The 24,174-nt window shown below is 41.2% G+C and overlaps 1 protein-coding gene across 5 annotated transcripts; it reads left to right on the top strand.

Annotated features, from left to right (window-relative positions):
* The first annotated feature begins 11,609 nt into the window (after positions 1-11,609).
* mogat3b (monoacylglycerol O-acyltransferase 3b) lies at positions 11,610-19,046 on the top strand. 5 transcript variants are annotated; one of them, XM_062536367.1, is made up of 9 exons: positions 11,610-11,769; positions 12,108-12,402; positions 12,860-12,948; positions 13,783-13,890; positions 14,043-14,113; positions 15,162-15,366; positions 15,772-15,946; positions 16,264-16,448; positions 17,021-19,046. In XM_062536367.1, exons 3-9 carry the CDS (start codon positions 12,870-12,872, stop codon positions 17,173-17,175), a joined length of 978 nt encoding a protein of 325 aa, XP_062392351.1. In that variant the 5' UTR covers positions 11,610-11,769; positions 12,108-12,402; positions 12,860-12,869; the 3' UTR covers positions 17,176-19,046. The 5 variants fall into 5 exon arrangements, with proteins under 5 accessions (XP_062392351.1, XP_062392355.1, XP_062392354.1 ...); XM_062536371.1 differs by lacking the exon at positions 12,108-12,402 and having other exon boundaries at positions 12,864-12,948; XM_062536370.1 differs by lacking the exon at positions 12,108-12,402.
* The last annotated feature ends 5,128 nt before the right edge of the window (positions 19,047-24,174 follow it).

The following is a 24,174-nucleotide window of genomic DNA, read 5'->3' as shown; positions in this document are numbered from 1 at the left end:
TGTACATTTACAGTACAGTAGCACAGCATAGAGCGGCCAGCCATTGCAGCTCAGACTCCCTGCAGTTATGAAAGAGGAAGATGATGGTGAAGAGTTGTAAACATACAGTAGCCAGACAGCCAGAGGTTCCTGATGCACAGTGCACGGGAAAATCGGAGTCAAGGATAACCTGTAAATTCCACACATGCTTTGACCTAGAGGGCTGGCTGGGTGCATTGTGCAGAGAGGCTGGTAACCTGCTTGTGGGCTCACCCACTGTGTTTACCTCACAGGTTATTTGATGGCATGGGTTTGTGTGCAAACTGGCATGAGCGTTCTTTTGTGAGCATGTGTGTGTTTGCGCGTGCCCGTGAGTCAGTGTGTGTGTGTGTGTGTGTGTGTGTGTGTTTGGCTTGAACAAAGGCTGGGCCACGCTGGGGATTATACTACTGTTCTGCCTCTCCTGACTCTGCAAGCGTTCGAAAAATAGCAGCCATGCCGCTGTTCACTCACCATACCCCTTCCCACTCCCTCTTCCTCTTCCCTCCCTCCCTCCCTCCCTCCCTCCCTCTCTCTCTCTCCCCCTCTCTCTCTCTGGAGCACTCACTGACCCCTACTCTCTCTCTCTCTCTCTCCCTTTTTTTACTCACTCACTCTTTCAGTCGCTCTCCCCCTGCGTTGTTGTTTTTTCCCCTTCTCCACCCCAACCTGCCCTTGGCTTCATCATCTTTCAGTGGAATCTGCAGTAACCAAGGTGACTCACTGCACACAGCACACATGAACAGTCACTTAAATGACATGAGACCTACAGTGCATTTCCCCCTCTCTTTCTCCCTCTCTCCATCTCTCTCTCTCTCTCTCTCTCTCAACCTCTAATCTCTCTTCCTATCTCTATCTCTCTCCCCTGCCTTTCTCTCTTAATAAACAAACATAAACAAGTTTCTACATATTCAGCAGGATACATGTGGACTTTGCTAGCTGATATGTAGTTAAAAGACATTCATTCAATGAAAATATGTTCATTTTAGAACAACATTGTGAGTATTACAAACAAATACAGTAGCAAATACTGTAAAAACATAATACACACTATGAGAAGAAAGTTCAGTAAAGTGTATGGAATTCTATCCCTATACATGTCTTTGTTTGTGTGGTGGTGTTGGTATCAGCCATGGGGAAATCTGGCCATCATCCAGATTTTATAAGCATAAAACCACACACGCATAAATGTAGCTTCATCTCCAGTTTAAGTGGCTGTGGCATCCAATTCTCCCAGTGGAGCAACAATAAAGGATCGCTTCTTGGGTCTGTGTGTCTGTCTGCATGCCAGTCGGTCTGCCCATGTCTGTATGGACAATAGTCTGTGCTTGTGTGTGTGTGTGTGTGTGTGTGTGTGTGTGCATATACTCACACACACACACACACACCCAATATGCACACACATTAAAGGACTATGCGCTTACACCTGTTTCCCGAAGGATCTCTGTGACAAATTCCTGGCCTCATTCTATGCCTTTGTATGTGTGTGTGTGTGTATGTGTGTGTGTGTGTGTGTGTGTGTGTATGTGTGTGTGTGTGTGTGTGTGTGTGTGTGTGTGTGTGTGTGTGTGTGTGTGTGTGTGTGTGTGTGTAAATGGCTAGCTGCTGTCACAGTTCATATCCTTGCACATGGTGCACTGAAATGGCTATGGTTGCCAAAGTGGATGAAAATGAAACATTTTAATGTGTGTTTGTGTGTGTGTGTGTGTGTGTGTGTGCTTGTGTGTGTGTGCGTGTGTGTGTGTGTGCGTGTATGTGCGTGCACGTGGAAATGTGTGTTTGTATATGGAGTTGTAGAAGTTGAGGATTGGGAAGAGTGAACAAGGGTGGAATGAGGACAAGATGAGAGGAAGGATTAGCTGGCAACAACAACAACAAGAACTGCACAGACACTCGCATGCTCATGCTCACACTCACACACACACACACACACACACGTACGCACACACACACGCAAACACACAAAACGTACTAAGCACAAAATCATACAAAGGCCCTTAAACCCTCACAGCAATACTGCAAGGACATATTTACTTGCATCTTTACAATTTGCACATGGTGAATTTTTGTCACCTCAGGTCCTTCAAATTTCTTTACAGCCAGTCACTCGTACCCTACTGTGACTGTGACTGTCTTTGCTTGTAATTTAATATCCCTGCATGACTAGATTCTGTATGTGCACAATAAAAAATACATCATACTCAGATGAGCAGGCACCCTGTTTTTAGAGGAAAACAACTGAGCCGTTGAAGGTCCCATCCCCTCCCATGTTAGCCCAGTGGGAGTGACCCAGTGACCTTATGGTGAGACTGCAGAGGCATGACTTCAGCTCAGGAGCAGGGGCCACACTATCCTGCAGCCGGGCATCATATAAACACACACCCACACCCGGACAAGTTAGCGTATATATTGCTACACTACAATATATGTCTATTTTTATAATGATAATGCTACAACATGTCACATTTGTATAATGACAATGTCGGTATTAGATGACGTTCTTGTATTCTTGTAAAGACATTTAAAATGCTAATAAACATGAATATGTATTGTTGCAGTAGCATTCTGACTGTGAGTAGTGTCAACAGTCTTTGGTAATACAAAGGCAGACCTTTGAAAAGCGTAAACCAAAAACTAAAGTCAGTCAGTTTTCGTATCAAATCTTGTATCACTCTTTTATCAAAAGCGAGAGATGGTGAGTAAAGCTGAGCTCAACTACAAGCATTCAGATATTTTCTGATCTGATCGTGTTCAGATATTGAGGTGGCAGCCAAAACAGATTAGGAAAACAACAGAAAACAAGTCGGCTAAAAGTGTCAACCTGGAGTTTGCTGTTCTGTACAAAAACATGGTTGAGCGCATGCTGTTAGTTCCAATAGTTAAAGGGATATTCCGCCATTTTTGGAAATACGCTCATTTTCCACCTCCCCTCGAGCAAAACAATCGATATTTACCTTGTTCCCGTTCATCCAGCCATTCTGTGAGTCTGGCGATACAACTTTTAGCTCCAGCCTAGCATAGATCATTGAATCGGATTAGACCATTAGCTTCTCGCCTGGCGTAATAATCAAGGCAACTTGCAACCTACTGGCACTACTACTGCTTGTTGTCTATGGGGACTATTTTCAGATGCTGCGTACGATATCACTGCGCCTTCAGTACGTTTGCAAGTTGCCTTGATTATTACGCCAGATGAGAGTGTAGTTCCATGTCAAATCAGCCTAGAAAAACGCCAGGTTTCATTTTCAGTTGGTCTTATTGCACTTTCTAACTTGAGAGGAGACACGTTTTAAATGGGAAAATTACCAGAAATCTTAGTCACTTTTAAACATGAAGCTAGCAGGCGAGAAGCTAATGGTCTAATCCGATTCAATGATCTATGCTAGGCTGAAGCTAAAAGTTGTATCGCCAGACTCACAGAATGGCTGGATGAACGGGAACAAGGTAAATATCGATTGTTTTGCTCGAGGGGAGGTGGAAAATGAGCGTATTTCCAAAAATGGCGGAATATCCCTTTAAGATGACTGTCTCTCTCCTCACTGAATGGAGTTGTGGCAGACTTTTATCCTGGCCTGATGTCTTTCCTGTGACAAAGTGTAGGGGCATGTATGGCCTTCCTCCATTGTTTTCTGCTCCACCAGAGGAGGAGTGCCTGGACGGGGACGGTTTTGTTGTTCATGTTTTCTCCTTACGCGCTCCCTTTAGTCTGTGTAAGATTCATGTTCCATTAAATCAACTTTCTGAAACATTTATGCTTCTTGTCTGTTCCCCCTCGATCACTGGCCTCTGACGTTACACTCGCTACGTTCTGTTTTCATTTTTTTCCCCCCTCTGCTGTTGCTGAGCAGGGTGCATCCATCCTTCCCTCCCTCTTTCTCTCTCTCTCTCTCTCTCTCTTTCCCTCTCCCTGTTTCTATCCTTCACCCTATCCTCCTCCACTCACTCACTCGCTCATGCACTAACCCCTCTAGCTCTGTCTCTTGCATCTTGCTCTCGGTCTCTCTCTCTCTCTCTCTCTCTCTCTCTCTCTCACTCGTCCTCTCTGTCTGTTTTTTTTTTTTTTAAATCCAGTAACCCCCACTGGTTTATTTAGAGAAGACAAGTCCAGTGAATGAAAAGCAGTTGCCTGAGTATTTCTGTGTGTGTGTGTGTGTGTGTGTGTGTGTGTGTCTACCAATCTCCACAACTATAGTACACAACACAGCCAAACAAAGCTGTTTCAGCAGGCCACATCCCTATATCTGGGGGCCCGTAGCCTACTGAGGAGGACAGCAACATTGGGCCTTGCGTAGACATCCGCAGACACGTTGCTTCATTATGACTCTGCTTTGACTCACATGTTGACAGAAATGGATGCAGAAACCTTGATCCCTTGCCATGCCTCCTTAAAATGTAATCTACTCAAGAATTGGGGATAAGTCCGGATTCAATTTGGGGTCCTCCTCCTCCTCCTCCAACCAGGCCTGCTCTTCTCCTGCAGATTTGAGTGGCATTAGTGAAAAGCTAAATAAAGACATAGAGGTCTTCATCCCACAGACCAAAATGACTTCAACTGGCAAATGGTACAATTAAATTGATTAATAGAGAAGCTCAAATCCTATAGATATAGAGCGTGAGCTCGGCCTGTCTCATATAGCATAGCAGTAATTATTTTCCAACGCCGTATAAGATCAGGTTGGTGAGTAAAGGAGTCACAGTTACTCAAGCATGGAGAAGCATCCTGCCAGGGTGAGTTTGAGACTTCACCAAATGTTAATGCATCTGCTCTGGTTCTCTAACCTAGAAACACAGCCGTACGCCTCAAGATCTCCTCGGATCCGAACACGCTGCTGCTGCTGAGTCCTTCTTTTTCTATCACATGCTGCTGGAGCCTAAACACTGAATGATGCATTCTAATTCACATGCCAGGGCGGAATTCAATTCGGGGGGTGGGGGGGGGTGTATCCCAGGAAATCCACAGGCTTTCAGTGAGGCTCAGCCAAACAGGCGGACTCTAGCCCGGCCAAAGAGATGGACTTTCAAACGCGAGCACGCACCCACGTCTGCCAGACGCTCATCAGTCTCCCTCTCTCTCTCTCTCTCTGCCGCCTGCTTGTTCTACAAACTCCACCACTGCACAATCACTCGGCAGCACCTTCTTTACATCTCTCGCACCCTCAATCTCTTTCTCTCTCTCTCTCTCTCTCCATCTGTCTCTCTTTCTTTCACACACACAAACACATTCTACCTCTCTTCCTCTCTCCACATTTATAGTTCACCCCTCGTCTGTCAGGCTTATTCCCCAATCTCCCAATCTTTCAATCAGTATATTCATGGTTTTAGCATTATGCAGATTCCCACTGGTGGAATTAATCCGTTCATATAAGCAATATGCTATGGCACCTACATCACCCTCAACTCTCTCTTTCTCTATGTCTTTCCCCTATTCTTACATAGGCTATGCATCCCTTTATCTCTAACATTATGATTGAAAGGAATTGGCTTTTGTATTGCAAACTGCCACCTACTCTTCTTCAGAGCTCTCTGCATAAATAACATTAGAGACGTACAGACAGACAGACAGACAGCCAGACAGCCATGGGGGGGGAGACTGGCTGCATTCTTGCTCATTTACCACTAGGAGTCACCAGTGACAAGCCTCAATCATCGATGAACTTTGATTCCACAGGGGAATGTTGTTCCCATGTGAACTATTACATGTATATTAACTGGTGAAAAAGAAATATAAAAAACTATAACAGATAGCACAAGGTAAACTGTGTGTCAGTGGGTGTGTTAACAAACAGTGGTCTATAGACAAAACAGCCTGCTCGTCTAAATAATTTATTTAGGATTTTTATCTTATTTCATTTATGTATTTCTGTATTCATTTAAATACAGGTACTAACACCATCGCAATACATCGAGTGGAAGCAATTCATTTGACACAGAAACCCTAAACGACCCATAATTCCCTCCAGTATGTTTCGCTGGCTTGGTGGCTTGGAGCTGATGCTAGTCTGGTCCCAGACAAGGTGGGGCCAAACTCCCCATGCGCAACGCTCCACATGCATGTTACTGCATTTCTGTGTGCCGCCGGCACGGTTTCTCAATAACTCACAATCCTCCATCATGCCCTGTGTTTGATATGGCATTGATTAAACCAAATGAGAAGTCTCGCTAATATTTAGCTGACTCGTGGGAGTGGACGAGAGCAGACGGCGTCATTCCGTTCAACTGTCGCGTCTGGGCTTTCGTCTGCATCATAAACACTACTGCTGAGGTTTCACCCCCTGTACCGCTCTTATGCACACACGCACGCGCGCGCACACACACACACACACACACACACACGCACACTCACACTCTCACACACACACACACACACACACACACACACACACACACACACACACACACACACACACACACACACACACACACACACACACACACACACACACACACACACACACGCACACACAGAGGCCTAAACTATACACAGATGTATAGATGAACCACGCCCCCTCATCCTTTATTACTATCAAACAGACGTGATGGCTCACAAGTGGCCGGATTCATGTCGATGGCTTGTAACATATTATATCACTTCACCTGAATATAACCTCTGAGGGAGAATTCAACAGCTTAAAATAATTTCGCCTATTTATTCATTTATAGGCAGCCTTGCGATCACTGATGGCAGCAATGGGTTTGGAATGTAAACACTCACGTCTGTCATTTGTTGTAGGCCTATTAGATAAACACGCTAACATGGAAGCATGTTACTGTTTCATGGTCATCTGGACGGCCATAATAACATTTCAGCAAATCCTTGCGGTTACAGCCGTCTCTTAAAACCCCCGTTACACACCAACTACAAACACGCGCGGCAGCTGAAAGCTCAGGCTGCACCTGACCATTCCGCACGAGAAGCGCTATGTGCTCCTAAAATGGTCTCACACCCAGAACACATCCAGGAAAGCGTTCCATTCTGTGACTAATTCAAAGTAGGCTAATACCAAAACCTGTGAAGTTTTTATAGTGATATTACCATACATTTCCACCCAAGTATATTTATGAGGAAACAGCCAAGCTTTATAATCTCAAGTCAGCTGACAGTTATTTTCCACTGAAATATTCACGACTATAGTCACGACTGAGCTGAACGCACGGCCTTAAGAAGAGAGTCTATTTATCCTGATGATCGCCATAATAACACGATGACAGTCAATTAATGCTGGCAAATAATATCGCATGTAAACACATGTATTTGCCCTATTCTCAACACTCAATGCCACGGAACATGCACAACAGTTCCTAGGTGGCATATTGTATTGCCATCTCCTGATAGTTGTTTATGGCAACCTCAATACACACAAATCAATATAGAATAGGCTATCAGATTTCACCACAAGATTCCGAAAGGGGAAACGTTTCTATTACTGTCTGAAATGGGGTGGTGTGTGGGAATAAACACATTAGGGCTTAGAATGAGACATTAACTTACATAAACGATGCTTGACGCAGAGGCAAGTCCTGATTTTCCGTAGTAAGATCAGACAACAACAAAACTACTCCGGGTTGTTGATGACATTGCTGTCTTCGAAGAGGAAACGCTTATTTCCCCAGATGTATTAAAATGACAAATGTGATGCTGCCGTCTGTGGAGAGCATCTCAGAGATGTCTGCTGCCTTTTTGTAAACAACGTCTCCATCCCATTCACCGACTAAGCATTTGAAGCCCGGTAACAGATCAGTCAGATTTCCATGGTGCGGTTTATTGCGACGCTGCAAAAAGTCCTAGTGAAAACAGGCGATGAAATCCATTCAGAAATAAACTATAATGTCATGATGTTCCTGGTACCTGTTCCAAATTAACCGTGATTCACCAGGCGTGAAATATTTTAATGCTAGCCTATTACCTAAAATGAATGTCTTTTCTATTACAGCAAGTCATGATATTCTTCTCTGACGTTAATGATAACACTCCAGTCCGTCCATGAAAATAGTTGCTGTTATGAAGGCAGATGCGGTAGAACAGCTTGAGCAGATTCCATTCTGATGTGCGTCTCGCTCAGCCGGAGTGACGTTGTATCATATTGCTGTTTTTGTAGCGGTCGACATTTTCTATCCGCCATACTAAATATGTATTTTCCAAACGCCGTGTCCCCTCCCTCTACATTCTAAAGGCCGGTTGTATCTCCCTCTCTCCATCAACTGTCTCGGCAAGAGAATTTACAATATTGTCGGCGTTCTATGTGCAGACGTAAGCAGGCTGTCAGCGTGTAGAGCACCACACACGGTTAGGAGCCGTGGCCAGCCCCCTCACCACCTCTCTCATTCTGACAGATACACTGTAGTGTACATAGCAACACAGCGACACGCCTCTGGATTCTCAAATAGTCCTACTAACGTTAATGTTTTGTTTTGACGCACTGAGTCACACTTGCAGTGCTGTCCAAATGAACTTGAAACTATCATCTGCTACATTGTTCTTGAACTGAGACCCCATAAAGCACAACCATAACAAGACTTGACTTGCGCATCACGGAAGGCATTCTAGTTGCCAGAATGGTTTGACTGGACTTTTCTGGTCTTTTCTCTTCGGTATTGGGCATACAGTGTTTTCTCCCTCTAGGCTATTTGGTCATGTAGACAGGAGACTTCCTGCTACTAAACCTCTTACAGTATGTGTGTTCTGGTTGCCTCTTACCACATTTTGGAGTTCCAAGGGTTTAGTAAATACATACTCCTACACTGTCACAGAAGAGCCATGTGGAAAGGAGAGGGGAAAACTGACATGATAGTTCAGTTTAGCTTAAAAAGAGGTAAACAAACATAACTCTAAGACAGTTTTGTTCTTTTTCCCCCCATCTCATTTAAAATTAATTGGCATTTGGGAACACAAAGTGTCCCTGAGGACTCAGAAGTAATGAGCATATAGTTGATTTTTACAACTATGAGTCAGTACTTTAAAATAACTCAGGTATTTGCCATTGTCTCCCATCTTCCTTATAGACTGAGGTCACTGGCTATGACATGCTGGGGATATGACCAAAATTCAGAAGTTATTGTTCAAAAAGGTCTTGAATTACTTCTGATTGCATGTTGTTTTTCAGTCAGTCCGGTCTCTGACTGTTTGATATCCTGGTTTCACCAGACTCGCCACTTCATTTCACTTTATGAAGAGTCTGTGTGCTCTGGGAAATGTTTTGTAAGAAATCACTGGCCCAACTTAACCAATCACATTCGCCTAACATTTACAAACTGGTAATAACAAATGCATCGGCAGTCAGCAACTGCCTTTGCTGCTATGATTTACATTCTTCCCGGCCACATTTCTTTTTATTTCTGTGACCGTTGCTAATACCAAACATGTAGGGATGTTTGGCATAGTCATTTAGATTATAAAGCTTATAATTTAAATTAATGTGAAGGTGGTAAGCAGCAGAGTTTAAATACCTGGAGGTTGCAATTATTGGTTCACACCTACATGTTGTCCACTCAAAATGTGCTTAGGAAGTAAACATCAAATAGTCCATGAGCCAGACCAGATATCCATCACCAAAGGTGCAAAAACATCAATGGTGGCATTTTATCTTTTACACCAACAGAAGGTAAATAATGTGTTATAACCTTTCCAAATGAGTAGCATTCTATTTTTTTGCATTTCTATTGAAAGGAATGATGGAATCTTCATGATTTAAACATTGTGCAATATGTACAATGAATATTGTTTTGTAGGAGGTTGAATCATGCTGAATTCATGTCAATGACGCAAATTTCAACTCAAGGTATGTGGTGTCGAAGAATGCAGGCTAGTATTAAAATGCAGAAAACAATTTATAGACTGGAAAGTAGCAATCAGAACCTTGTCATTGGATAATATAGGAAACATAGACCGTAGGTAGGGAAGTGATCAGCATTAAAATGTCAATATTAGACTATATTCGCTTTGGTGCATTTCTTGAATCGTCATTTATATTTGAAGAGTTCAGATGCAAAAGCCTCTAAATCCACTTTTGTCAAAAATTAGATAATGATGGTGAGTGAATGCTCTTCACATATAGTGTAAGTTACTTCAATAATTTAGCTCCAAAACTCACTAAATACCATTCTCTTCCTGGTCTGAAATATTGATTTGTAGGCGAAACCCTATAGGAGCCTGATACAAAATGCTCATTTAAAAGAAAAGTGGTCAGACGGATTTAGAGGCTTTTGCATCTGAACCTCGATTTTGCACAGTAACATGCAACAGTAAGTGCATTTCTCAAACAAGTGTGTACAAACGGTACCAAACATTGGGCTACCAATCTCTCAAAAGAAAAGATTTATGCCAATCAACGAGTCAATACCATGAGAATGACAAGTCGATTTGCCACGGAAACAAGAAAACAAGATAGTCAAAAGCCATGTTGTCAATATAACTTGATTCTGTAATTCTCATATCAAACTATGGGTTAAGTTTTGATGACAATGGAAAAAGTTACTCTGTGCAGTATAAATTTCATCTGAACAAAACATGATGTGGGCGAAGAGCTATAGGATTGACAGGTTTTCTCAGTCGCTTTGGTGCATTTATCAAATCATAACTAACATTTGCACAACAGTTAGTGCATTTGTCAAAACAATTAGTGCAAACTGCACCGCATAGTAGATTACCTGCAAAAGTGTGTATCTTGCTCAAAATGCTTTGTCAGAAGCAAATATTTATACCAATGAAACTGTCTGTCAGTGCAATCAAAATCACAAGTGCTGATGTATTGTCAGGATAGTCAAACTGTTTTCAATTAGTCATATTGACACTAGTCTTATTGTCAATATGACAGTTTACTATGTAAGTATTTTCTAATGAACAATATGCAAGGCAGTACTATTTTCTATTTCAAGACCACAAAGTTACACATTATTGTATGTGGAGGGAGTTGCTTTCAAGACAGACACTGTGACCGTATAAAGAAAACACAGGTTTTTACAGCACTGTGCAAATAAAAAAAATGACCAATATAAAGTAAAACAGCCCTTGGTCAGAGCTGTGCACCACGGTAGATCTTTCTATACATCCTGATGTTCCTGTGTGCACACCCCTTTGGCAGAACGTACTGTAGGCCTACTGTGTTCTTACTTGGCAATTGAGAGTCCACAAAATAAACCTCTGAGCATAGAGAGCTCGGTGATCACATCTAACATTACCCTTTATGAAGCCAATATTCACTTAACAACAATTTATGAATTCAGGGAACATTTACAAAGAAGTCTAACAGAAATGGCTAAACGTATCATAGATATAATGTATCATGAGTTTAGCCAGGCTACCATCTCCCTATACATTTTGGTCTCTACCATAAATCTAATTCAACCACTTGTATTATTATTCTATTATTCTCTACCATGCAGATAATTCAACCACCTGTATTGCTATTCTTTAAAAAAAATAGAATAATATATAGGCATATACTGTAGTCTTGATGTGATATAACATCCATTTAAACATGTTCCACCTTCCTACATACTTTGACGCACTATGACCTGGCCATAGTCTAATATTATGCAAGTATAAAAGCTATGGTAAATACACCTAGCTACCACTTTACAGAGGTTATCACGTTCCTCCCACATGGAGGATTCCAAAAATCAATAGGCTACTGGACTTTTGCTACCTCAGGTGGCACCAACTGGTGAATTTTTGGGGGCTGCTCTCAAGGATTAAATGGGGAAGACGAATAAAGACCAAACGTAGACAAAGCTTTTCTATCTGCTGCGGAACAGGTAAAACCGCCTTCACCTATACTACAGCATCTCAGTGCAGCTGTTTGAGTCCACATTCTGCTGTCGGCCACGAGAAGACTCCTCCCTCCATTACGACAGCTGTCACGTCTTTACGCTGTAGTGTACACGCGCAGAAATGCAATGTTTTCTTCTTTGGTGTCTTCCGTGTATGAGCCATAATTCAAAACACTCAAATGATTTATTTGATTAGGTTATAGATGCGATTAATGCCTCTTGAACGAAACGGGGTCGCTGCAATGACATTTAGGCTGTGGGTAATCTTCGAATGCAAATACACTTATGTTGTGTTCTGCTGTTATGTTTTCCTACGTTCCTAGCGAGAGAGAGTGAACTCAGATTTTGGATTGAAATGAATGCAAGACTCTGAAAACAATGTCTTGACATGAGCGTCCATACATACACAAGATTCACAGCGTGGACGCTATCGTTATCTGCAGCAATCTGCAGATTGAACAGATCAAAGTGCATTGAGACACGAGGCCGTTTCAGGAGTTCGGACACACAAAGTAAGTGTTCGGGGGACGCTATACTCTTAAAACGCATTCAGGAAGAGTTTCATGGTCTTCACAGATGCGTCAACTCAGTTAAAGCTACGTGATCGAGATAATACAGGTAATGTATTTTATGAAAGTGTTATTCTATTGGTGCACATATTCAACCAACGTTGTGCAATATAATTACGTTAACAAATGTAGTATAATTTTTAAAAAGCAGATCTTCTGTGCGCAATGTAGGTTACCTGAAATACATTTGATTGATTTTGTTGTACTGCGGAATGTTTTTTTGTTTGTTTGTTTGTTTAAATCACTCAAGGACTGCCAAGTTTGATCAGCTATCAGTTAGTGACACAACCACAGACAATAAATCAGATTTTGAGTAAGATATTACTCCATCCTTATGATAACAGACTAGGGCATGGTGCAAATACACATGCTGATTTGAGCATGGTTTTACAATTTATGTGAACATTTCTATATGATAAATCAAATTGGGATGTCAACATGAAATTAATTCAATCAGAACATTACATTGATGATTATATGGATTCTTTCTTTCTTGCTTTCACAAGGTAGAAAAACATGGAGAAAAACTCATCCTGGAAAGAGTTTAAAGAGTTCATCAGTGTTGTACAGTTCATATATACATTCCTCTTATTGGGTAAGAGTTTTATTTACATTTGTTTTGTCATCATTCAGTTCAAACACACAGAATAGGGTGAGTGATCAGTTATTGCTGCGAAAGAAAGTTTTTTTCATTGAAACGTGTCCCACATAGTTGCTTGTGTCAGAGAAACTACCGTAATTGTGACGTTAAAACAGTGCAAAATGATTTGAACAGTATGAATTATCTGGAAGTGGCAGGAACTTTGCTGTGAGTAAAACGGCTTTATCTTCATGGACTTGTGAAGATAATTTATGCAATAGTGGTGTAGTATAACTTTCACATGATGACCCTCACTATCGTAGGGCCCTCACTATCACAATGTGACCCCCATTATCATAAGGCCTGCCCCCCAAAAAATCTGCCAGCACCCCTTCAAATGTTTGGCTACGTCTGTTTGAGGTTGTAAGCATCATATGTCCAATGAGTCATGAATATTGAAAACTCTTAAAACTTTAAAATCTCCATGGTCAAAGACATAGCCTACATAATGTGCCGGAATCATTTTGTCCTTTGTCATTTATTCATTTCATTTCACTTCATTTCACATCACAGTGAGTGTCCATGTGCATGGTGTTCAATCATTCATGATACATAGCATTAGTAACTGAACTGGTAAGTGAGCTGGGTTTGGGTAAGACAGACCATCGTCTGTCAAATTCGTACCAGCTGCTACTGCAAAAATCTACGTGAGCCTCTCTGCGTTATATTATTCATGAGACAAAGTGCGTCTACAGATAAACAAACTTGGGATGGGGTACACAGCTAAAATTGTTACAGCTTTGTCATTGTTGTTCTTTTATAATAAAGCATGTTATTTTTTCTGTGCAGGAGTGACATGTCTTCTCTTGATGATATACCTCCTGTTTACATCTCTCTGGATTATCCCAGCACTGTACTTTTCCTGGCAAGTCTTGGACTGGCACACACCAGAACGAGGTAAAGAGCAAATACATGGACATGAAGAACACTTTTCTGGAAGACATGGTTATCACGTTTCCCCTAAAGTTTCATCAAATAATCTGTTAGTTACTGAAATCAGTTGTCAGAGTTTCTGCATATTAAACTGTAATCTTCTCTATGGACTGTAGGGGGCAGAAGAACTACATTTGTGCGAAACTTTCGAGTATGGACACACATGAGAAATTATTTTCCTGTGAAGGTAACTAGGAACTTCACTTACTGTATGTACACTGGAAAAACTGCTTATCTAATAAAATCTAGCCGAGTGTTATAAGTCTTACATCAAGATCAGAACATAGTTGGTATTGTTGCTATTTTTTAGAGAGACGTGTCTTGCGCTTTCTCGGAAAATCATTTGACTTAATTTTAGAAGAGTTTGGTTGCCAGTGCATTGAGCAAACTTGATAAGACTGCTTGAAAGTCCTTAAATTAAGTCAAAATGATCTTTCGATAGAGCACTAGGTAAGTCTCACACACTGTACCAAATATATTTTTGATGTTAGTATAAGATTAATAAGACTTTCAAGTGTCAAGGAACAACAATGGTCATTATTGTTAATTGGTTATTAGAGGAGTGGTAGTGTGGTGGCAAACAGTGGTGGGGGAAAAAAAATATTCTGTTCAGTATCGCAATATTTTGTGCACGCAATTATATAAATACTATTATAGCTCAAAGTATCAATTATATAAATACTATTCTAGCTCAAAGTATCACAATACTTAATTATATAATTTAGCTATATATTTTTCTTTTATTTGAGTTGAGTTTATTCAGAATTTACTCTGGTCACATTAAATTAGCTTATTACACCCATGAGGTGGCTCTTATTGTGCCGGTGCATTCAACAGCAATTTCAAATAACAATTGCTTCACAATCACAACACACATCGAAAGTGTGGGTGCTTCAGTTTTCAACGAAAAGCAAATAGAAAGGACCTTGACATGCACCATGCCATGTCAAAGTGAGTTGAACAGTGTTATTTTCCTTATTTTTTGTAATGCCTTTGAATAATATGGGAGACATGAAAAGTAATATCGCAGAATCGAATTGCATACTTGTTCTATCAAAATATGTTAAGAATCGCGATAATATTGCATCGGCCAAATATCGCAATAGGGCTCGGGCACACGCCTTGCATTCTAGGAGCTACAGTCTAGTCAGCTACAATACATGCATAAATAAATAAGTAGTATTGTGATGTTGTCGTTTACAGTATATTAAAACAACACCTTCTCCCTACTTTAGTTGGTGAAGACAGCAGAGCTGAGCCCAAATAAGAACTACATCCTGGGGTCCCACCCCCATGGGATCATGTGTTGCGGAGCTTTCAACTCTTTTGGTACAGATGCCGGTGGCTTCAAGGAAGCTTTCCCTGGAGTGACCTCCTGTCTGTTGACCCTGGGGGGACTCTTCCGGCTACCGCTGTTCAGGGACTATATCATGGCCGCAGGTCAGCTTGAGTGAAGGACTTGTGGGGAAGAGGAAGGGGGATCATTTGCAGATCCAAGTAATGGGTATTTGGGATGGAAGGATATTTGTTATACATTTTTGTGGATTATGACAGATGATATGTAGTTTCTATTTTATATATGGATTTAAAAAATGTGTATGTCCTAATTTATATGTAGGCACTTTGTAGGTCAATTGTAACAACAATCCCAAAAAGGTCAAGATTATAAGTTATATAAACAGTTAAGTGTGTCTATTTAGATCTGTTTTTCATATATAAGATGTATAGGATACTTTACCCACATTTATCTCTTGTAGTCATGATCAGTTTATACGGTATATAGTTTTCGTTTTGTTATACTGTATATAAAATGTTCTTATCATTTACATTTGTCTGATGTCACAGGCCTTTATCCTGTAAGTAAGCCAAGTATTGAGCACTTACTGACAAAGAGTGGAACAGGGAATGCAGTGGTCATCGTCGTCGGTGGTGCAGAAGAGTCGCTCACCTCTTCCCCAGGAGTCAACACTGTAATCATGAAGAACAGGAAGGGCTTTGTTAAGCTGGCCCTTGAGTATGGGTGAGTCACAGGAGACGTTCTGTCGGTACTTAACCCCTTGTGAAGATGCTAAATGCAATCTTCACGGTCCTAAGAGTATGTATTCTATCTAACTCTGCACATGTGCCGGTCAGGCTGTTAGCAGTGTAGTAATCATTAAAGGAGGGGGCTTTGGAGTGGAGACAGCTTTCCTTTTGAGCTAATCAAATGCATGTTGTTGATGTAACCTTTTTTAAAGTTGTCTGTTCGTTGAATTAATATAAATGTTATATTGGCAAAAGTACTGATAGTTTAAATATTTTAATAATAAATAAATACTTTTCATATCCCTCCCTTAGAGCTGACCTGGTACCAGTGTACTCGTTCGGGGAGAATGACCTCTTCAGGCAAGTGAAGTTCTCTGAGGGCAGCATGGGCCGCCGGTTCCAGGCCATCTTTAAGAAGGTCATGGGCTTCGCCCCGTGCCTCTTCAAGGGGGAGCGCTGGCTACTAATGCCGTACAGGAGTCCCGTCTTCACTGTGGGTCAGTACCAAGGAGGCCAATGCTTCTTCAGTCTTCTGTTGTCCATTGTCTATGCCCATATAAAGCAGCTATAGTATTAACCACAAAGCGCACAATAAGCTGATGATGATAATACACAGTAGCTGTTGGCCAATATTAGTTTATCATTGGTGCAGTACATGTGTTACTGTTTTACTACTACTGTAGATTTACAGGGCAAAGTTATAGTTATATATATAAGATATTATGGTATTATTGTACAATATACCTTGCAGGGAATATAATATATATATTATTATTATATTACTATTATACTATTATTATATAATATATAATAGAATAACTTGATTTATTAACTTATGATGAGTCATATGATGTAAATAATGGCAAGCAAAAAGCAAACTCACCTGGTCACGAGAACTTTTTTTGTTGTTGAGATAAGTCGCAATCTTCACAAAGCACTTCAGCAAAGATGGTAGACATTTCTAGCTCTTTTGCCCAGGTGCAGAAAGAAAGTGATGAAGACACATTTCTACCCACAGACGGTTTTATTTCTTAAATTACCATTTATGTTTTCTCTTTTAACCTTCCAGTGGGCAGTCCCATCTCGGTGCCCAAGGTACCGTCTCCCTCTCAGGAACAGGTTAATCACTATCACCAGCTTTATATGGAAGGCTTAACCAAACTCTTCCACAAGCACAAGACTAGCTGTGGCCTGGAGGATACCCACCAGATCTGCATCAATTAAATGCTGCTGCATTCCAGAATGAGACCAAGACCAAGCCAAAGACATTCCCAAAAGAGAAGTGCCTGTTTAAGCATCCACACAGGATGGTTAATTATTTATGTCATTTTGATGATATGGTGCATAGTAATGTTGTTTCTGTTTACCAATTGTACAAAATGTTTAAAGATGATTAATATATGATATCAATTAGTCTTGTAATATGTGGATGAATGTAAAGACGGTGCCTGTATTTATTGCTATGGTGTGGCACTATATTGCCCTTTCATTCATGGGATGTATGGTTGATTTTATAGATGGCAAAGAAAGCTGTGAATATATTATACCTCTAAGTAATAGTTATGCAGTCTGTTTGGATGGCTCATCATCTCAGATGTGAAAAGGTTCCATGTTTTTGTCATTTTCTGGACAAATCGACTTAAATCTTTGATTTCCTATTTAAAGGGGAATTCCAGCAGCCAGACAGCTTCAGTGCTACAGTCTTGGGGCAAGAACTTGGGAGACTCACGAACATACCTACAGAGTGTAGTGCTGTAGTTGCCTGGCTGCTGTAACTGCTCGCTGCAGCAACTCGAGTGAGGTGAAAATGATTGTTTCAAGTTTTTAGTATATTTTTGGGGGCTTTTTGCCTTTATTCATATACAGTAGGACAGTAAAGAGAGACAGGAAGCAAGTTGGAGAGAGAGATGGGGGACTCGAACCTGGGTCCCCGTGGGCACTTGGACCCGTATATGGCAGGAGCACTGTATGTAGCCTGTTGAGCCATAGCACCCCCCGTTTTAATTCTTTTTTTTGTACCGAAGTGCTCAGTGACCTCGAGAAACTGAGATCTATGTGAAAAATCGCTGGAATTCCCCTTTAAATACACATCTTGCCATCTTTCAGTTTAACTGGCTAATTGTTCTGCTACATATGATTTTATCAGCATGTTGACTGTTCTGATCTTTTGTCTCTGTCATTCTGATCTGCAGATGTGTTATTTTATATACTTGCACCAAACATCCAATCAATTTTGGAAAACACGAGGAAAACATATAAGGACATAGTCAATGGGACATAAATACTGTAAATAATGCCAGAACTGAGACACTTGGAATAAGAAGGTAGCTCTGGAGACAGTTCTCCTATATCAACCTAATGGAGGTTGTGACAGTATGGGTCCTGGACTTGTTTCAAGGGTTCCATACTGATCTCATCCGTTGAGCTTTGTTTTTATGTGCTTTGTCGAGAAGCTGGCTAATGATTGGAGCTATTTTGTATGTTTGGATTTGGGCCTGCTTGAAATTATAATTCTCTGCACTTTAAATGGTGGAAAGTACCTCTTTCTTGCACTCAGTGACTCTCAATGTAAGTCCTATCTAAAGAAAGATAATTATCCACAACTTGGCCAAAAGGCTGTAAATATGTGGACTGATATCCAACAAAAGGCTTCAGTGGGTTCCTGTACTTCTGCCTTAAAGGAACACGCCAACATTTTGGGAAATTATCTTATTTACGGTCTCCCCCAGAGTTATAAGATACCCTTCTCATCTCTGTGCATGCAGTAACTCAGTCTGAAGCACCCACCATTAGCATAGCTTAGCATAGTTAATGGAGGTGGGGAGGTTTGACTAGCTACTGTACTGTAGCTAGCTGGTAAATAAATAAGCTTATTTCCCAAAGTGTTTGTGTATTCTTTTAACTATGCCAATTTTCCCCTGCCAAATTGTCCAAATTGTTACCAAGCTCTGACATATTAACACATATGCCTTTTTGAAAAACAGTAATACAGTTTATTGCCTAAACAAGGACTGTCCTGTGGCCTAAAGTCCTCTCTTTGGTGCTTCACCAAATGCGAGATGATGAAGAAACAATAAAATGGTGCTTTACCCTTGGATCACATTTTTTTTGTATGAAAGTGCATTCCTTCTAAACTTACATGAGGGGTACTGAGATACTTTATAGTGGTAGGTGATCATATCCCTGTATGGATGTGTACATGTGGGGTAGCAAATAATTTTACAGATATCAGAGATGTGTTCCTTCCCTATTAGATTGTGAATAAGCATATCAACAAGTGAATACATAGGCTACATACTAATGTGGAAATATGGATGAGTTGATTGCATTCTTAATGTGTAGACCTTGTTGAGATGAGACCTATTTAGACATTTGTCAGCACACTTCTACATTGCTTCACAATAAACACAGAGGGTCCAAAGAAGACTGTGTTCATGTCAAAGAGTTTTTTACATGTCGCTTAACTGAACAGCATGATCCCAACGTCTGACAGAAATCAAGTGACACTACTGTAGTTTAGAACTCCATTACTTTTAACAAACCAAAGACAACTGGTCTGATGCATGTCAATGGCAAAGTTTAGAAAATTTGCCATTGACATGCAATTATTGCCGTCTTTGGTAAAGCGCTAACTCCAAACACAGAAAGATCCTTTCCACAGAGGTCAGATGTCATGTTTTAAACATCACTGGCTTGCTAGTCTGGCTACAATACTAAGCTCAATTTTCCAAGATTGAACATTAGTCTGGGGAGTCTGCACTGCACAACACAAGAGATGTTGCATGATCAATGGGCATAGTTCAAATGACTGTACAGTTTTGGATAGTCCTTCAACCAATCAGACCAACCATCTAGGTGCGATAAGCTAGTTTGTGATTGGACCCAGAAGATGTGGACAGGAAGCAGGAGAGGTAGACATGCAGGTTTCCAGCCTGAGCTGCAGGACGAAATCCAAATCGCCAGCAGATCAGTCAGGGTTTACCCAGCCTACTGACTTGCTATATTACTGACGAAATGAAAGGCATAAAAGAGTCATACAACAGTGCTCAGAAGACCCCTTTGACAAGGTCCCAGAATAGCCCATGGAGAATGCAGTACTGGGGAAGATCTTTCCAGGTTCCACGTGTAGTGGAGAGCTGGGAAACAAAGCACCCTGGGGAAATATGGATTTGGGAGCATATGATCCTTTATAATGTTTCCATTATGTGTGGTATAAATCTGGGGAGCATGTGAGTGACCACAGTTTTAGCCCTCTTGCTAGAACGCCTGCCTCGAATTTGGCATTTCACAGTGCTTGTCTACACAGTGGGTTCCATTGGTACAAAACGGTGCAATATGAAATCCGACCGGGTGAAGGCGACTGTGTGTGCACCACGTGTATATGTCCTGTTTAGACAGAAATGAAATTCCCAGAATCATCATCAATTCGCCAAAAAAATAGAAGGGAATAGAGAAGTGAAAATGTCAGACACTGTATCTTTTAATCAAAGCCTGTCAAATAAGTTACCTAATGCTGAAAGGTCACAAATAGTCATAATACGTAACATCCAATTAAACCATTTTCACTAAATCAAATGGGTTCATAAGACAATAATAAACACAAACGATCAATTAAATCTACCACATTTTGGACAGAATAATTTGCTTTTCACCAACTTCTCATCGTCAAACTTCAACAAAGGTCATGTCTAATCATGTCCCTATTGTAGCCTAATGCCATTTGAAATGGTGCATAATCTGCTAATACCTGTAAACAAACAATTATAGGTCATTCAGTTCTCTTTTATGGTGAGATCTCCAACCATGAGATACATACAGGAAGTGAAATGGTCTCCAACCGTGAGATACATACAGGAAGTGAAAGTGTCCAAGTCTGCTGTAATTCCCCCGAAATTAGCATTGCCATCATCTGCCCACATGCCATCACCATCATCTGCACTTGTGCAGCTCACAATGGAGCTTCCATGGCCGCCCATACAGTATACATACAAGTTCAGTTCTAGTCAATGAATCTGACAAACATGATGCATTTGTCCAATGAAAGCTGACTGGCATTGCTGGTCCTTTATCTGGTTAACATATAGGTTACTCTATTCGGTGTAAACTTGTAAGACAAACAAATTTTCCATGACGAGGAGATGAAATGGCCAAAGCTAAATTGAGCATACCCATGGGTCACATGTAGGCTACACACCGTCCCACCGTACACATAGGCCCGGTCTACCTTTCGCTGTTCTGTGGAGCCTTTTTCCCCCAAACTGATTTTGGTGCTGTGAGAGTAACAATCAGAGGTTCACTAAACATATGTTATAGCCTACATGTGTAAGTAAAGGTTACAACATTAGTGTATTGTAAATTACAAAGTAGCTTCTGAAGTAGCTACTAGGGATATGCCCATTGCGTGGTTGTTCACTGAGGCCCTATTCAATCACGCCTTTAGGCCTAAATGTGACCCTGCACAGCCAAACCAGTCGTTTCGGTAAAATTTACAAAATTAAGTTATTGTGCTCACGTGAACGGCCATAAACTAAGCTTTCCAACGATATGTATATCGAGGGTATTACGCAAACTATCGCTAAGCTAAACGCATCCAAAGTTGACATTGTTCTCCTGTCATGATATGCCAGAAGAGGAGAAATCACCTTTTTAAGCAGCGCGTGGACAACTGGAATGACTGCAAATGTGTTGAATCTTCGCCAGGTTTAACAGTCAAGACGTATGTTTTTCCGTGAAATTAGGTCACGATATGAAACTGTAGACTGTATAGGCTACTGTCGAATTATGCGAAAACGTGAAATTCAACATTTTAACCGGGAAGTTTGTTTATTGTGGATTTTCTCAAAATAACTGCACTGATTTACAGTAGCTTTGAATGGTCACAAATGGTCAGTGCAACAAAAGGCCCCCTCTTACAGATCTCCTCTTATATCTCCTACTTAGACCCAATTTCCTCATTCTTCACCTCTTCACTTGCTGTGTCCATATTTTAGCAAGCCCTTCTGTACCGTCACTAGTTCTGGGAAGCTCAGAACAAGCCACCACTTGTTCGTCAGGCTTCAACTTGCTTGTCAGACTAGTATGCTTCGCTATAGGATTGGGCTGACCAGCTAACTCCTTCGCCAGAGCAAGTCGTTGACTTAGAAGACTGCTCTCTGGAAACATGGGAGCTTCACTACGCTCAGGATGAGGACTCAGTGTACAGTATCTCGATGCATCGGCATGTCGGATGATGTTGAGGATGACAAGGACTACTCAATTCCAGCGGCACAGGCTCACCGGCCGGGAATGACTAGACTTCCATTTTTTCCATTTAGCAGAAACTGTTGTCCAAAGTGGCTTAAATATGTCAACCAAAGTACAAGGAATTACGTATCAACTTGGGGTTAAGTGCCTTGCTCAAGGGCACAACAGTGAAAGCTGGGAATTTAACCCACAACTTTCAGGCTACTGCACATTAAACCAGCTCCTTAACACTGCCAGTATGTACTTCACAGAGACCCAATGCAACTTTTTCATAGTCATAAAATCGCTTAGAAATCATTGTTTTGCTTGACTCTGCAACCTTGCAGTTTGCTCAGGAGACGATCGCTCCTTGTTTACATCTGGAGGAACAAGAAGAACCACGCTTGCCATTTACAGGGGCGGAGTGGGACACAAAAATCCACCGGGAATATTCTGACCACACCGGCCCCCTACCGAACCAAAAAAATGCCACCACCACGCATTCTTACATCTCTACCTTGCCCTCTCCTTGGGCCTGCTCCTCTCACTGCTCCTGCACCTCCTGCTGCACCTCTCACTGCATATCTCTGGGTGTGCTCTTCTCCCTGGGCCCCTTGTTCTTACTCTTCCTCATCCAGATATAACAGTATTTGTCTTTTTCTGTTTCTGTTTCCAAAAACATCACCTCCTCCTTCAAGTGTCAATGTAATAGAGAGAAATAACCCCTGCCACTGAGTCTAAGACAGACTGGAATCAGCTGTGGTTGGCCCCATACCCAACATAAATCATCGGTGTACCAAGTATTCAATTGTTTGTTTATTATCAGCTGAGATATATTGTTTTTGAACTGATACCATTGCGCAGGGGTTAAGGTTGGGAATATTGTTTTTAATTGTGGGATGTTGTGTGTTAACATCTGTAAATAATAGAAAAACGATCCATAATTTTGTTGAGAGGTATAACTTGTCTGTTAAGAAAATGTAAGCATTGTTCACTGCCTGCATATTGTGCGAAAACGACATGAAATGTGTGAATGGTATGGCCACAAAAGACGGATGCTGTGCTAACTGGGAGACTTAGAGTTTTGAAAATGTGACAACTGTTTGGACAAATGTTAGCCACTGAAAAAAACTGTAAGCCATTGATTCGTTTGAAATGTAAATTAGTTAAACTAGCTTGTGATATTTTCCGTCTAGCAATAGTAACGTAGTTGAGCTTTGTGTCAGTGTTTTTCATTCTGTCCAATTTACCTGCACTCGTTGATGGCCGTGGACTTGGCTACGGATAAATCTGTTTTGAGCATTTAGATGCATGCTCCTCCAGCAGTCGCTTCTTCTTAATTCTGCCCTTTTCAGACCCCTCTTTCTCTTTCCTCTTCTTGCCTTCCATATTAATCACGCAAGCACCTGCTAATCCGTTCACTATCAAAACGCTACGTTCACTAATACAGGCTAAAGGGCCATGCCATTAAAGGAGGGGCCGCTCATCTATCCCCCTACATTTCTGTAATAGACTTGACCTAGCAAACGTATTTGCGATTCCCAGGAGGCTTTGCTGTTCTATTTTGAATTTATTTGTGACCAAAAGAGTTAAATAACACTTTAATGATACATGAACAAATAAATCAAGACACCCAAAGGCTATACCGATGCACTGATGAGAGAGAACTGAGATGAATATGGCCTGTAATTAATATGGAAGGTAACCATGACTAAGGCATATATCGTAACTAACTGGTTTAAATAGTGGTTGGTAATCTATTGATGACAAATGAACTTAGGGTGACTTCTTAGTGGACAGAAGTTCATATGGTTATGTCTTGAAATATTAAGTAAAAGTAGATCTACTAGCGGCCGCTCAGGCTCGTCATGGGCCAATTCAAACCTAACATTGGCCGGCCGGCCTGGCGGGAAATGTCCCGAATCTCCCGATTACCACTCCGCCCCTGGCCATTTATATATTTAAATACACGCTAAAGCTATCGGGGAAGCTCTGCAGAGA

Source organism: Sardina pilchardus, chromosome 5 (assembly GCF_963854185.1).
Source record: "Sardina pilchardus chromosome 5, fSarPil1.1, whole genome shotgun sequence".
NCBI classification, from domain to species: domain Eukaryota; kingdom Metazoa; phylum Chordata; class Actinopteri; order Clupeiformes; family Clupeidae; genus Sardina; species Sardina pilchardus.
The sequence above is the reverse complement of the archived record's forward strand: the minus strand, read 5'-3'. Positions and strand labels throughout refer to the sequence as shown.